At 38.9% G+C, this 14,315-nt stretch overlaps 1 protein-coding gene across 3 annotated transcripts in view; it reads right to left on the bottom strand.

Moving 5' to 3' along the window:
• The window catches only part of MTX2 (metaxin 2), a 68,428-nt gene extending 60,476 nt beyond the window's left edge, over positions 1-7,952 (bottom strand). For 2 of the 3 annotated variants that reach the window (XM_032855963.1, XM_032855967.1), the window contains exon 1: positions 7,709-7,952. In XM_032855963.1, the coding sequence (XP_032711854.1) occupies positions 7,709-7,748 (40 nt within the window). In that variant the 5' untranslated portion in view covers positions 7,749-7,952. Of the gene's footprint in view, positions 1-6,934; positions 6,975-7,708 lie in introns of all 3 variants that reach the window. The other variant, XM_032855966.1, reaches the window with a different exon arrangement.
• Positions 7,953-14,315: the final 6,363 nt, after the last annotated feature.

Below are 14,315 nucleotides of genomic sequence, written 5' to 3'. Positions count from 1 at the left end.
CTGTGGCCCAGACAGTCTGCCCAAAATCACAGAACAAGAGGCAGAGTTGAACTTAGAACTCAGTTTTGTCTTACTGCTATCGTCCGGTTCCTAACCTTTATGTTCTATTACCTAAGCTTCAATTTCCTCACCCATAAAATAAGAATAATATCTATCAAACAGGATCAAATTGTTAATATTAGTGATTATATATCTAAATCATCTAGAATAGTGAATCGAAAAGGGGTGCTTACTCCTATTATCAGTAACTAGATAATTATCAGCTAAGTTTTTAAGGCTAAAACGTTTTGGCAATGTCTAATAAACAGACCACCACTCACTCCATCAGGGAGTGGTAAAAGAGAAAAACTAACAAGGTAAACAGCTAAAAATGACACTAATGAACACTTATGGAACACTTACAGTGTGTCAGACACAAGGCTAAGCACTAGTATCTTTTCTCATCATCTTTAACATATATAAAGTTATCTTCGCCATTTTACAAATAAAATAAAGATCACATATGTAGTAAGTAGCCAGGTCTGACTTACTCCACAGTCCACCAGAAGTGTAAAAGCAAGGTGAAAGAAATGACTGATGGGCACCTGGCTGGCTCAGTCAGAGGACCAGGTGACTCTTGATCTCAGGGATTGGATGTTTGGACCCCATGATGGGTATAGAGAATACTTAAAAATAAAAGCAAAACAAAACAAAAAAAAAAAGTGATTGACACTATGGGAGATTTCTGCTGTTTGATGCTCAACACCTCTCTCTCCTTTTGTGTGTATCTGAGGGCTCTGTGGAGCCCTAGAGCCTGGAGCCACTCCTAGCACAGGGATAAGCAAGGGGGTCAGGCTTGTCCACCACAGTACCCCATCCTTTTTGGCTACAGTGACTGCTTCACGTGCTCACACAACCCAAATGGGAATATTCCACCCTCCCCTAGGATACATACCCCAGTGACAGCAAAAAATTAAAAAGATAAATAAAAATCTCATGTAATGTACTAGAAAACCTTGCCATTAAAAAACACACACACACACACACACACACACACAAGCAAATGAAAATTTAAAATACACAGGCTGTTATAAAAAATTTTGAGGGTGCCTGGGTGGCTCAGTCAGTTAAGCAGCTGCCTTTGGGATCCCACATCCGGCTCCTTGCTCAACAGGGAGTCTGCTTCTCTCTCTGCCTCTGCCACTCCCCCTGCTTGTGCTCTCTCTCCCTGACAATAAATAATGGGTTATTATTAAAATATTAAAAATGGGTTACTATTAAAATAAATAAAATGAGTTTTTTGGGAGCACCTGGGTGGCTCAGTCATTAAGCGTCTGCCTTCGGCTTGGGTTGTGATCCCAGGGTTCTGGGATCCAGCCTGCATCGGGCTCCCGGCTCAGCAGGAACCCTGCTTCTCCCTCTCCCACTCCCCCTGCTTGTGTTCCCTCTCTCTCTCTCTGTCCCTCTCTGTCAAATAAATAAAATCATAAAAAAAAAAATTTTAATGATCCAATATCCAGGATTATTTTTATCCCTCTTCAAAGTTCTAAATCAAGCATATCATCATCTAAAGATCCAAGCTATTAATTCAAAAATTAAAAATTCAAAATCACAATTTACCCTTCCTTTCCATATTATTAAATAACAAAAACAACTCAAAATCCTCTTCCACTTTAAGAAATTTATCAAAGAACCTATACAGTAGATCCACAAATATGTCTATGAAAGCACTGCTCACATTAGAGAAAAATAATATATACCAGGGATGGCTTTAGGATCCATCAACTTGGCTAGACTGAACTACAGCTGCCAGAATTCCCTTTCTCCTGTTTCTGGTTATAATGAGCTACAGGGCCATTCTCTAGCAGTCTCTGGGAGGACAAAAGAAGCAACAGCCATTTTGTAGCTCATAAATACCTTCTCCCAGTTATCCAAACACTAATTTAGATGCTGCTGTGAAGGGATTTTGCTGATATAAATGAAGTCCCTAATGAGTTGACTTTACATTCATCTAAAGGGAGATTATCCTGGTTGTGCCAGATTTAATCTGTTGGAAGTTTTTTTTAACAGAGGGCCTATGAGTTCATACACTGCAAGCAGCACCTGCTACACGTGCCTCTTCTTCTTCCTTTTCTTCCTTGATCTCCCCTTCCTGGCTGCCTACTCTGTGGACGCGGTCCTTGGTTGGCCAACCCCCGCAACAGCACAAGCCAATTCCGTGTGTGTGTGTGTGTGTGTGTGTGTGTGTGTGCAGAGACATAGATACAAAGCTAGAGCTAGAGTTCAAGATCCTCCAGTTTCTGCTCCTCTGGTTGAACTAATGTAACACACTAAATACCCACCAAAATAGGATTAGATAAATAAATTATGCTTTCTTCATTACAATGAAATACTATGTAACTACTGCAAATGATGATGTGTACCTCCATTAGACAAGGACACACATCTCAATGTTAAACACAAAACAGGTTACAAAAAAGTATGTACATCTTGTATTATTTATGTGTTGTTTTTTTTTTAATTTAGGGGCAGAGAACAAGTTGGCTCTGCTCACCAAAGTTTTGTGTTTTTTGTTTTTTTTTTTAAAGATTTTATTTATTCATTTGACAGAGAGAGAGAGATATCACAAGCAGGCAGGCAGGCAGAGAGAGAGGAGGAAGCAGGCCCTCTGTGGAGCAGAGAGCCCAATGCAGGGCTCGATCCCAGGACCCTGGGATCATGACCTGAGCCGAAGGTAGAGGCCCCAACCCACTGCTCACCAAAGTTTTAATGATGATGATGAAACGTTAAAGTCTTAATCTGGGTGTTAGATTTTAGGTGATTGCTGTTTTATTCTTCAGATTCTTTTGGATTACTTCATTGTCTACAATGGCCATGTATCATAATTACTACCAGAGAGAAAAAAAAAAAAAAGAGAAAAAGAACCAGTTCTCATTTGACAGGAAAAAATGTAAGAGAGACTTACAGGTTAAAATGTGCAAACACGGGGCGCCTGGGTGGCTCAGTGGGTTAAAGCCTCTGCCTTCGGCTCAGGTCATGGTCTCAGGGTCCTGGGATCGAGCCCCGCATCGGGCTCTCTGCTCAGCGGGAAGCCTGCCTCCCCCCCTCTCTCTGCCTGCCTCTCTGCCTACTTGTGCTCTCTGTCTGTCAAATAAATAAATATTTTTTAAAAAATAAAAAATAAAAAAATAAAATAAAATGTGCAAACTCTTGTTTGTCCCTTAAGAGGACACTATGTGGGGCACCTGGGTGGCTCAGTGGGTTAAGCCTCTGCCTTCGGCTCAAGTCATGATCCCAGGGTCCTAGGATTGAGCCCAGCATCGGGCTCTCTGCTCAGCAGGGAGCCTGCTTCCTCCTCTCTCTCTGCCTGCCTCTCTGCCTACTTGTGATCTCTCTGTCAAATAAATAAATAAAATCTTTTTTTAAAAATTAAAAAAAAAAAAAAAAAAAGAGGACACTATGTGCCAAAGATGAACTCTACAGTTTAGGAAAGTGAGAATTTAACAATGACAAGAGATGAGGCTGAAGAGATGGACTAACTTATGACAGATCTTATACGCCATGTGACAGTTCTGAACTAATGAAGACATTGAAACAAGAGGAGTCACATTTGTATTTTAGAAAAATAATAATAAAATAACATAAACAAAAGCCCACTGAGGCTTGCAGTATGGAGACTGTATTAGAAAGAGGGCAGACTAGACACATGGAAACCAATTCGGACACTACTACAGTAATCCAAGTGAGAAATGATGAAGTCCTGAACTAAGGAAATAGCAGTGGAGATAAAGAGAGTAAGCCGCTAAGGTAGAGTAAGGAGTAAAAACTGCGGGATTTTGGAGGCGAATACACTGGTAGTAACGAGACAAAAATAGTTCCCTTAAGCTGGGAGTTCAGAGAAGTCTTCCTAAAAGATGGGCTCTCAAGAATATCACAGAGAGATGCAAGACGCCTTTAAATGTTTCTAAAGAAATGTGAGTGTGTTGGCTCACAACCACTCAAAGGAAAAATAATAAGCAATACACTAAAAATGAGAGCACTCAACTACAAAAACCAATTCACAATTATTTGTTGTATTTATAATAGCACTATATAAATATGAATCTCTAATCTCTTGAGGTTGACCTCTTCCAAGAAAATCAAATTACTGTCAGAAATAAAACACTCTGCATAGTTGCTTGATCTGAGTCACACTCATAGCCACTTATAAGTCAAACGTGTTTCATATAAATTGTTATTTTAGTCAACCCTTATTTCACTGCTTGGCCAAATACAATCTTTTAAATTTTTTTAATTATAATCATTTAAAATACACAAGTAAAATATTCTCACTATAACAATTTGAATTCAGAAATGTAGTTACTCTACCCTCCACCAACTCCCTACCCTTATTACTCTGAAATTACTAGTTAAAATGAGTTGGATATTCTATTTTTCTTTGCTTAAACATATACAAGTTTATATAGGGTTTATTTAGTAACAATGGGTTCATACAGTATATATATTATCCTATAACTTGTTTTTACTTAAGGTAATCATAAATTTCAAGCCAAAATATTTAACATTTCTATTATTTGTAATAATGTGGACATTCTATAATTTGACATATATTTAGAACATCTGTGTTTTTTTAATACTAAAATTAATGATATAATGAATACTGCTATATACTGCTTTAAATAATGGTTCTTTTTTTATTTTTTTTATAAAAACAGTCTATTTTAATTCATTAAAACTTCAGTTTTAACATATTCTAAAACTATACACTTTTATCCTCTCAAACTTTTGTTTTTGATGTCACAATATACATCTTATTTATCTTTGTATTCCTTTACAAATTATATTTTTTTACTATTTTTGTCTTTTAGACTTCATACTAGCTTACAAATGATTAACTCAGCACCTTTACATTAGATTATTCTGAACTTTCTTGTAAGTTTATTTTTACCTGTAAAGTTATACTTCCAAATGTTTTATTGTTACTAATTAGTACCCTTCTATTTCATTTAAAGAACTCTCTTTAACATTTCTTTTTTTTTTTTTTTCCATTTGGGATTTTTTTTTAATTTTTATTTACTTTTTAAATTTCTTTTCAGTGTTCCAGAATTCATTGTTTATGCACCACATCTATTGCTCCATGCAATACATACCCTCCATAATACCCACCACCAGGCTCACCCAACCTCCCACCCCCCCGCCCCTCCAAAACCCTCAGATTGTTTTTCAGGGTCCAAAGTTTCTCATGGTTCGTCTCCCCCTCCAATTCCTCCCAACTCCCTTCTCTTCTCCATCTCCCCATGTCCTCCGTATTATTTTTTATGCTCCACAGTCGCTAAACTGTGGGAAGAACCAGGATGCCCTTCAACGGACAAATGGATAAGGAAGATGTGGTCCATATACACTATGGAGTATTATGCCTCCATCAGAAAGGATGAATACCCAACTTTTGTAGCAACATGAACAGGACTGGAAGAGATTATGCTGAGTGAAGTTAAGTCAAACAGAGTCAATTATCATATGGTTTCACTTATTTGTGGAGCATAAGAAATAAAGGTACTCCTAATGGTATTTCTATCAGATAAATTCCCTGAAAAGTTTCTTGGTTAAAGGATAGTATTTTAATTAATATTACTATATTAAGTTCTCAAAAAGCAGTAATAATTTAGACTCACCAGCAGTTTGAGGATAGATGTTTTCCCCCATACCCTTGTCAGTTCTAGAAAATTTCATATTCACTCTTGCCCATTTGACTAAATGGAAAACTTTGTCTACTTTTAGTGACAGCATCTTTTCATGTGTTCATTGTCCATCTGCATTTCCCTATTTGTGAATTGCTTGTTCCTATCCTTTACTCTTGATCCTGTTGTCTTTTTCATTAATTTTTGTGGAAACTTATGTTTTATCATGTAAAGCTTTTTAAATTTTTCTGCAATCAAATCTGCTAATTTTTTCTCCCAGGGACTTTAGATTCTGTGTCTTGCTTAGGCCTCCTCTGCTACACAAGATTAAACTATCACCTGTATTTTCTTGTAATTATTTTATTACAATTTGGTTTTGTCCTTATTTTACATCTAGATCTTCAACTCATTTGGAATTTATTCTTATGGTGTTATAACTTAGAAGATGTCCCAACACCATCTACTGAATTATTCATCTTTAAATGCTTCCTTCTAGAGTAATAAATTACAAATAGCCAAAATGGCACACAAATAAAATTCCTAGGAATTCTTAAATTTCACTAACTGAAATAAAATTCCAAACTTATCAAAAGTTTTTTGAAAGACATTTACCACTTTTACTTTAAAAGAAATCACACATTGGGACATATGCATACAGTATACCAAAATCAGCATACAATGGTGAAATAGTTGATTTTTTTTAAACATAGCAGAAATGGAAATTAAATCAATGATCTAACTTTTTTTTAAGATTTTATTTATTTATCTGACAGAGAGAGAGAGATCACAAGTAGGCGAAGAGGCAGGCAGAGAGAGGGGGGTGAAGCAGGCTCCCTGCTGAGCAGGGAGCCCAATGCAGAACTTGATCCCAGAACCCTGAGATCATGACCTGAGCCAAAGGCAGAGACTCAACCCACTGAGTCACGCAAGCACCCCTAAGTCAACAATCTAACTTTTAACATACACAGAAATAATCACTGTTTGAAATCTCAAGATTATTCATTGATTCAGGTCACAAATATTTATTAAGCACCAACTAACAGGTGTTCCAGATTTAATGTGGGCCAAAACAAGTAGATCCCTACTCTCATGAAGCTTATAATCTAGTGAGAGCTTCTCTCTCTTCCAGAAACAATGTATTTAAGTGAAAAAGAAAAAAAAAAAAAAGAAAGAAATGTATGTTCACACAAATACAGTGCTACGAAAAACATTTTGGCAAATTTTATTACACATTCAGTACTTTCCATTTCCAAAATACTACTTTATTTCAAATGTACCTATTTATCCTGGTAACTCTCTTTACTCATGTTGAAAATCCTGCAAGAAATTAAGATTAACTCCATTTAAAGATTAGCTATTACCCATCAACCTACACCTACAATACCTATGTCTACTCTCCTCACTTCCTCAACAGTATTTAATTTCTTTCACTATGGTAAATAACTCAAAAAGAGAAATCTAGTTACATCAGCCACGTTCAGTCCATCAAATCAAAGTTTTTTCCAAAAAGTATACCGAGACTGAGAGACTTTTCGGCGATTCCCACAGATCTAGCAAATAGCAATACTATGTTGCTTGGAGAGGAAGCAAGAGCTTCGGTGGTCCTTACACTGCATCAGGTAACAAGGGCAACTCATTAATGACAATCACCTTAAACGTCAGATCCCACGACCGAGGCCACCGCCACTCTCAGCCTTGTAATACCTGGCCCTTGTGGCCACGCCCCCCATACGAACTCAGGGCCTCCTCCATGCATCCTAGCTCCTCCGGACCCAACAGCACAAAGTACGCCCAAGAGAGGGAAGGCGGTATTACTGCCCCTACGATGTGACCTTGGCTAAGTGTCTCCTCGTCAGTTTACTCATCCGTGAGATGAGGCTGGTACTCCGTGCCCGCCTCTATCCCCAGGCCTGGGTTCAGCACCTAATGCCACAAAAGGCAAAGCTGCAGCCCTAAGCTCCACGCTGTGCCCCGCGACTGCCCCGCGACTGCCCCGCGACTGCCCCGCGCCGCCCCCGCCTCCGCCCGCAGTCCGAGGCCACGCGCGCTACCTGCGATCTGTGAGACGAAGGCTTCAGCCACTAGAGACATGTCTGCTGGGCGGCTCTGCGCCCGCGGTTCCTACACCCCCCGGCCCTTGACGTCCTCTTCTGAAACCCGTGCGTCTCCTGCTGCTACCAGGAGTGATCCCGGCTGAGGCTCGGACTCGCACAGCCCACCTACGTGCGGGTGGAAGCGGTGAGGACCCCAAGGTTACCGCCAGGCCTGGACAGGAACTTCCGGCGCAGCTGACAGTGGAGAGAAAGCACTTCCGCCCGCGTCACCGGCGCGCTCCTCCCCTGGCGCGGGGGTTCCCGAGTCCTAATCTGGTCGCGGAGGCTCCGCGGCCGGGGGGTGGGGTCCCTGGTTCCTGATCGCTTTAGGCTCCAACCTGGGGGTGGAAAGAGGGATCCTGGAGGTTTTCAGTATCCTTTCTATCCTTTCTGTAAGCGAGAATTTTCTAAGCAAGATAATGTTTTTTTTTTTCTTTTTAAAGAATTCTTTGTTTATTTGAGAGCGAGAACCCGAGCTGGGGGAGGGGCAGACTCCCTACTGCAGAGCCAGGGAAGGGCGCCGAGCTGGGTCTCACAATACTGAGATCATGACCTCAGTGGGGTGCTTAACCGCCTGAGCAACCCCTGCGCCCCAGCAAGTAATATTTTTAAGCGGCACCATACCAAGCCCTTTAAAAAGCGTATACAGCATTCTATTTAGTGTCTTCTTCTCAACAACCAAGAAGTCGATATTGTTATGGCCATTTTATGGATAAGGAAACAGGCTTAGAAAGTTTAAACTGCCTCCTCAGGGAGTATGATGAGGCCCAGATTCAAATCTGGGTTGAATTTCCTCTGTTTCTCTATACTGCTAGGTTGATTAGTCCATGGACAGACATTAGTGTTTATTCCTTTATTCAAAGGTGTTTGGCAGAGAGGAGGCATGAGAAGCCCCTAAGCTGAGAAATAATTTGCCCTTCAATTCTAGACACCCGAAAAGAAGCTCATCTTGCAGAATAAGTTTCACACACTTCTCCCTTTGGAGTGGGGGAGGTGAGAGGGGCAGGAAAAGGAGGAGACATTAAATCCATAAGTGACTTTTTATACAGTTTATACAAGCATACAATTAAGGAAACATAAGGATATGTTACAGATTTAGAGGCATAAAATATTACAAGTGAAACTGACTTCAGAGATCATCTGGTGAGCCAAGGCCCCCTTTCACTGCTGAGAAATTCGTAACAGATTACCACAAACTAAATGGCTTAAAAACAACAAATTTATTCTCTCCCAGTTTTAGAGGCTGGATGTCCTAAGGACTCTAGCTTTCTCCTGATTCTTTGTAGCTTCTGGAGGTTGCCAGCAATCTTTGGCCTTCCTTTGCTTATAGACACATCAACTCAAATCTCTGGCTTCATCATCACATGGCAGAGTATATTTGTATCCAAATTTCCCTCTTCTTATAAGGACAGCAGTCACTGGATTAAAGTCTACCCTTATCCAGTATGACCTCATCTTAACTTGATTTCATCTGCAAAGGCTATTTCCAAATAAGCTTACATTCACAGGTACCAGAGATTAGAAACTTGAACATACCTTTTTTTGGGGGTGGGGGGATACAATTCTACCCACTACACTAAATAATAAATTTTTTAAGAATAAATCGTCAATATTTGTATCACCCTTTGCAACTAGGAAATTTGTTAAACTAATTTAAATTTACTCAAAAAGGTACCTGAACATAAATATAGCAATGTATTAAGAAACAGTATCTTCTCACTGGCTGAGATTCAGAGTTGACAGTGGGTTGAAATAATAGGTTTTTCTTGTTTGTGCTAAGGGAGATAACACTGATAGTAAAGAATATGCCCACTTTCCTCCTCCTTAGCCCATGAATGATATTGACCAAGAGAAATGAACTGTTCCAGGATATGGGGAGGCAATTGAAAGAAAAGCTTTCAATTCCTGTCTGTTTCTCTGCACAGTGAACTAGTATAACTTGTAAAAGTGAAGATCTGTCACCTATTGAAGTTCTGTTACCAAGTTTGGTTTGTCACTTTTTAAAAGCTGGAATAAAATTTTTGACTACTTTTTGACACTTGCAGAATTTTTTTTAAGATTTCTCCATATCACAGAGATTATGTGGGAACCTGAACCAAAGGCCTTAGAATTGGACCAGGGAATCCAAAATCCAACAAGTCCAAAGGGCAAAGGTGAGCCCCAAAGTGGAAGGAGAATGGCAAGATCCAGGGACTTGGCATACATGCAAGAAAAACAGAGCAAGATGAGAGGCAAAGGAGAGTGTGCCCTCAAAATTTCAGTTAGGTGTCTATGCCTTGATGCCTAGCACATCGATGATCTGGACTGGCCCAAAGGTACTGCACTGGTGATTGACACCAACCCTGTTCTAGAAAGCTTTTGAGAAAGAAACGGATCTGCTGGGGGCACTGTCTATACCCAACCCTTTCATCATTGTAGCTGGGGAAACAAGACTCATCAGCACCATATGGATTCACTTTTTCTCCCTGACTGATGGTTCCTTTGCTTCCCACACAGGCTAATTTAGACTGGAAAGAATCTATAATGTGGGAGGTCTTTATTACTAAAAATTAGATCCAATAAAATGCAGATGTCCTGACAGTATCCACAAACAAGCTGTCTTTGAATAAATAACCAACTGGAGTAAATGTATTTATGCATCTGTATTAGAACAACTGGCAGATTTAGAACTGAAGATCTGTTTAAGATCACAATTAAGGAAAATACAAGAAAACAAGCCACTGAAGGTTTTAAGGATGAGGTTATAAAACAGAAGTGTTAGGGAATCAGTATGTTACTAAAAGGATAATCACACAATTATTTAAAATAAAATATTAATGCATGATATGAATATTGTTTGCCCTAACAAAATCACTTTTCTTGCAAAACTGTACTACCATGAAAACAGCTTCATGTCTCTAGTCTAGATTTTATATTACGATATTAAGTAGGAAACACAGAGCTGTCATCATGAATATACACTTTATTAACATTAAAGTATCAAGGCATTTTATCTGCATTTCATTTTTCTCTGACAGAATGTTCATATTTTAAATGTAAATATTTTCTTTTTTGAAAAATGCCTGCAAGATAAAATTTAGGCTGAGATTCCTTCAAAATTGTACTATTTACTTGACAATGATAAAATAAATTCAAGCCTTATTATGAAATTAGTCCCCCCCTTCCTATCTCCATCAACAGAATTAATTATGGATAATTCAATCCATCCCAATAAAGTGTTAGTACAATTAAAAACACTAAGGTAACCATATTATGCCCCAGAGCTTTTTTGTTAATCTACTAACAGTTTTTACTTCTTTAAAAATAATGGAGCTGTAGGCAACTATAGGCAGTCTAATATATGGGGTTGACAAAGATACTTTTTAAAGGGTACAGAAATGTAGCAGCCATTTGTCCTTACACCTCTCAGCTCCTCTTTCATCCATTTTGTTTAATTCCTGAGAAATTATGATCAACCCAGAACTAAGTTCTTACCGGTTTCTCACTTTCTGATCCCACCCTCTTGTATCTTAGGCTAGCACACCCTCGAATGAACTACAGGCGTATGGACTACAACACTACACTTCAGGAAATATCTACACTATTGATTATAGTGGGCCTGGATTCTTTGAATATTAACTGATTTTCAACAGTAATTAAAAGGCTTAATTTCCAAAATACGCTGCCAGGTCAGGTATTCTCATAGTTTTATGTTATTATTAGGAGCTGAGTCTTTTAACTCTATCTAGTGAGGGTGCTTTTCTCGGGTGGTTGAAAATTGTCTTATCTACTGTTCCAGGAACTGAGTTCGTTAGGACTTTCCTGGCTGCAAGTTACAAAGGAACAAACCCAGTTAGGCAAGTTTAAGTTTATTGCCTTGTAGTGGTAGAAAATATACCAGAGTAGTTCACAAAACTGAATGAAAACCTCTAGGAACCAGAGTGTCAGCTCTCTCGCTCTCCTTCTACCTCTCATTTCGGCTCAGCTTTATTCTTTCTCCCTAAAGACACATCTTCTCCCAGTAGGCAGAAAAATAGTTGCTTAGAGCACCAACTTGACATCTTCTTAGCTTGGAAGCCTCAATTTCCATAAATTAATCTCAGGGAAGAATTATAATTGTTTGGATGTTAATCACCTTTGAATGAAACACTTTGTCCAAGTGAATGCGTTCACTGACCAAGCCGGCAAGGGAGGTACAGGATCTGTTATGAAAGAAAATGAGAGAAAAGACACAAGGCAGCCAATATCATAGTACCCCATCCACAAGAAGAATCGAGAGTGCTATAATGGGGCTACCGCTAGTGTTAAAACTACAAAAGTCACTTAATCTCTTTATTATTTTTTTTATTTCTGGGGCACCTGGGTGGCTCAGGGGTTAAACTTCTGCCTTCAGCTCAGGTCATGGTCTCAGGGTCCTGGGGTCGAACCCCGCATTGGGCTCTCTGCTCAGCAGGGAGCCTGCTTTCTCCTCTCTCTCTGCCTGCCTCTCTGCCTCCTTGTGATCTCTCTCTCTGTCAAATAAATAAATAAAATCTTTAAAAAATTTTTTATTTCCACAAAGGGGCTAATAAAGTGTAATGATGCCTTAACTAAAGCCCCTGGGGTTGGGGAGGAGGAGAGAAACTCAAATGATCGTGTTAACTAAGAGGAAAAGCTGAGGAGGCCTTCAACAGAATTATTATATTTATTTATATAGCTATTTATTATATTACTATATTTATGCAAAAGTAGATACTTTCACATAAGTGTAATGAGCTAACTCAACCTTAAATCACTATAGCAATGAACTTACAGTTTTTCAAAACAAAACAAAAAACCCATACACAATTGTCTCATCCCATGGTGTATATAACACCCTTCCACAGCTGGATAACAAGGATATGTACTTTCTGAAACTATAAATAATATGTGTGAATAAAACAACATGGAAACATGAATGATGTTATGTTAATTTAAAAAAGCAGAATTAGAAATGTACTTTATTCTGAATATATCTACGTAAAAACGTGTATATGAAAAAAAATTTTCAAATGTAATAAAGCCTTGATCCAGTAGGGTGGGATCTTGATTTTTTTTTTCTTTTTGCTGTTTTTTAAATTCTCTGTACTATTTTTATGCTACTTTTACCATTGGGGGAAAAAAGTATTTTCATCACTGTGGATAAAGGTGACTGACCGGTCTACATCTAGGCCTTGCATAATATAGACCTTATTAGACCTTAATTATACTGCCGAGATTTTATCTTGGACTAGCTCCATGTTCCATAGCAGAGATTCACTTCCATAGTAATACTGAGAGAAGAACACGTGCAGATAGAACCACATCCTAAATACCTTATTGTTTGTATGTCCTTATGAAAGACTTTGTACAGCTGGGCAAGCACATCTCGTTGTGTAACTACTCTTGTTTAATATTGAATGGTATGTGACAGAAACTGGCAAATTTTGTAGATTGGTTGTAGATACCCTTGTTTTTGCTGATAGTGTGGCATTGGTTTTAAACTTTTCAGAGTTGTCATTTTAATCTTACAACCGGTACACAAAGTTGAAGAGTCAGTGATGGTGACTAAGAAGCCTGAAGCAAGAGCATCTACAACATGAGTGTTGAAAACAAGGTAAAGAGATGGTCCTAAGACAACAGAAATTTGAAAGCACTCCTGAGCACTTGGAGTCACTTTGAGAAAAAGGTTCCCATGATGGAGAACTAGGTCACCTCTGATAGAACGTCAGCATCTTGAAGATTATGCCCAATGACATGATCACCAATATTTTCCTTTGCCTTCTTTTCAAATTAGACTCTATCTTAGAGAATGATTCATTTCACTCATTCATTCATTCCTCAGGTAATTATTGGACCCCATTTTGCAATGCTGGGCCCTCACCCAAATCTTGGAGACCCTATAGTGAACAAAATTCAGTATCTGCTCTGAATTACAATCCAGTTGAAAGGATGGTCAGGCGAACAAGCCATTTAGACACGGCGTAACAAGTGCTATGAAAAAGGGTCTGTATAGGGGCGCCTGGGTAGCTCAGTCTGTTAATTGTCTGCCTTTAGCTCAGGTCATGATCTCAGGGTCCTGGAATTGAGCCCCATGTTGTGTCAACGATCAGTGAAGAGCCTGCTTCTCCCTCTCCCTTTGCTCCACACCTGCTGCTTGCGTGCTTGCTCTCTCAAATAAATAAAGTCTTAGAAAGGGATGAAGGAGGGAAGGAACGAAGAGAAGGAGGGAGGAAAGGAAGGAGGGTGTCTGTACCCATTTAAAGTCATAGGCAATGTTACCTAAGAAATGTTTCAAGTTGTGTTGCCATAGCTACCACAACTCTTCAGTATAAGCAAAATGCCCTTGTCAGTATACCAAATTTAAATACATGAAAAATAACTTCTTGGGCTGGTGTGTAGTACACCTCCAGTAATCCAAAAGCTTGCCAACTATCTTACACAAAACTTTATTTTGGTACATGTTTAAATCTTACAGTCTTTAAGGGGCACAACATCCTTTTTCTTGGCAATTCTTAACTTTTTCCTTTCCAAATAAAATGAAAACATCTCACTCTATAATTCTTCAAAATTAAAAGGAATCTTTTAT

Source organism: Lontra canadensis, unplaced genomic scaffold (genome assembly GCF_010015895.1).
Source record: "Lontra canadensis isolate GAN:19392208 unplaced genomic scaffold, GSC_riverotter_1.0 scaffold11, whole genome shotgun sequence".
Taxonomy (NCBI): domain Eukaryota; kingdom Metazoa; phylum Chordata; class Mammalia; order Carnivora; family Mustelidae; genus Lontra; species Lontra canadensis.
This window is presented reverse-complemented; position numbering and strand designations above follow the sequence as displayed.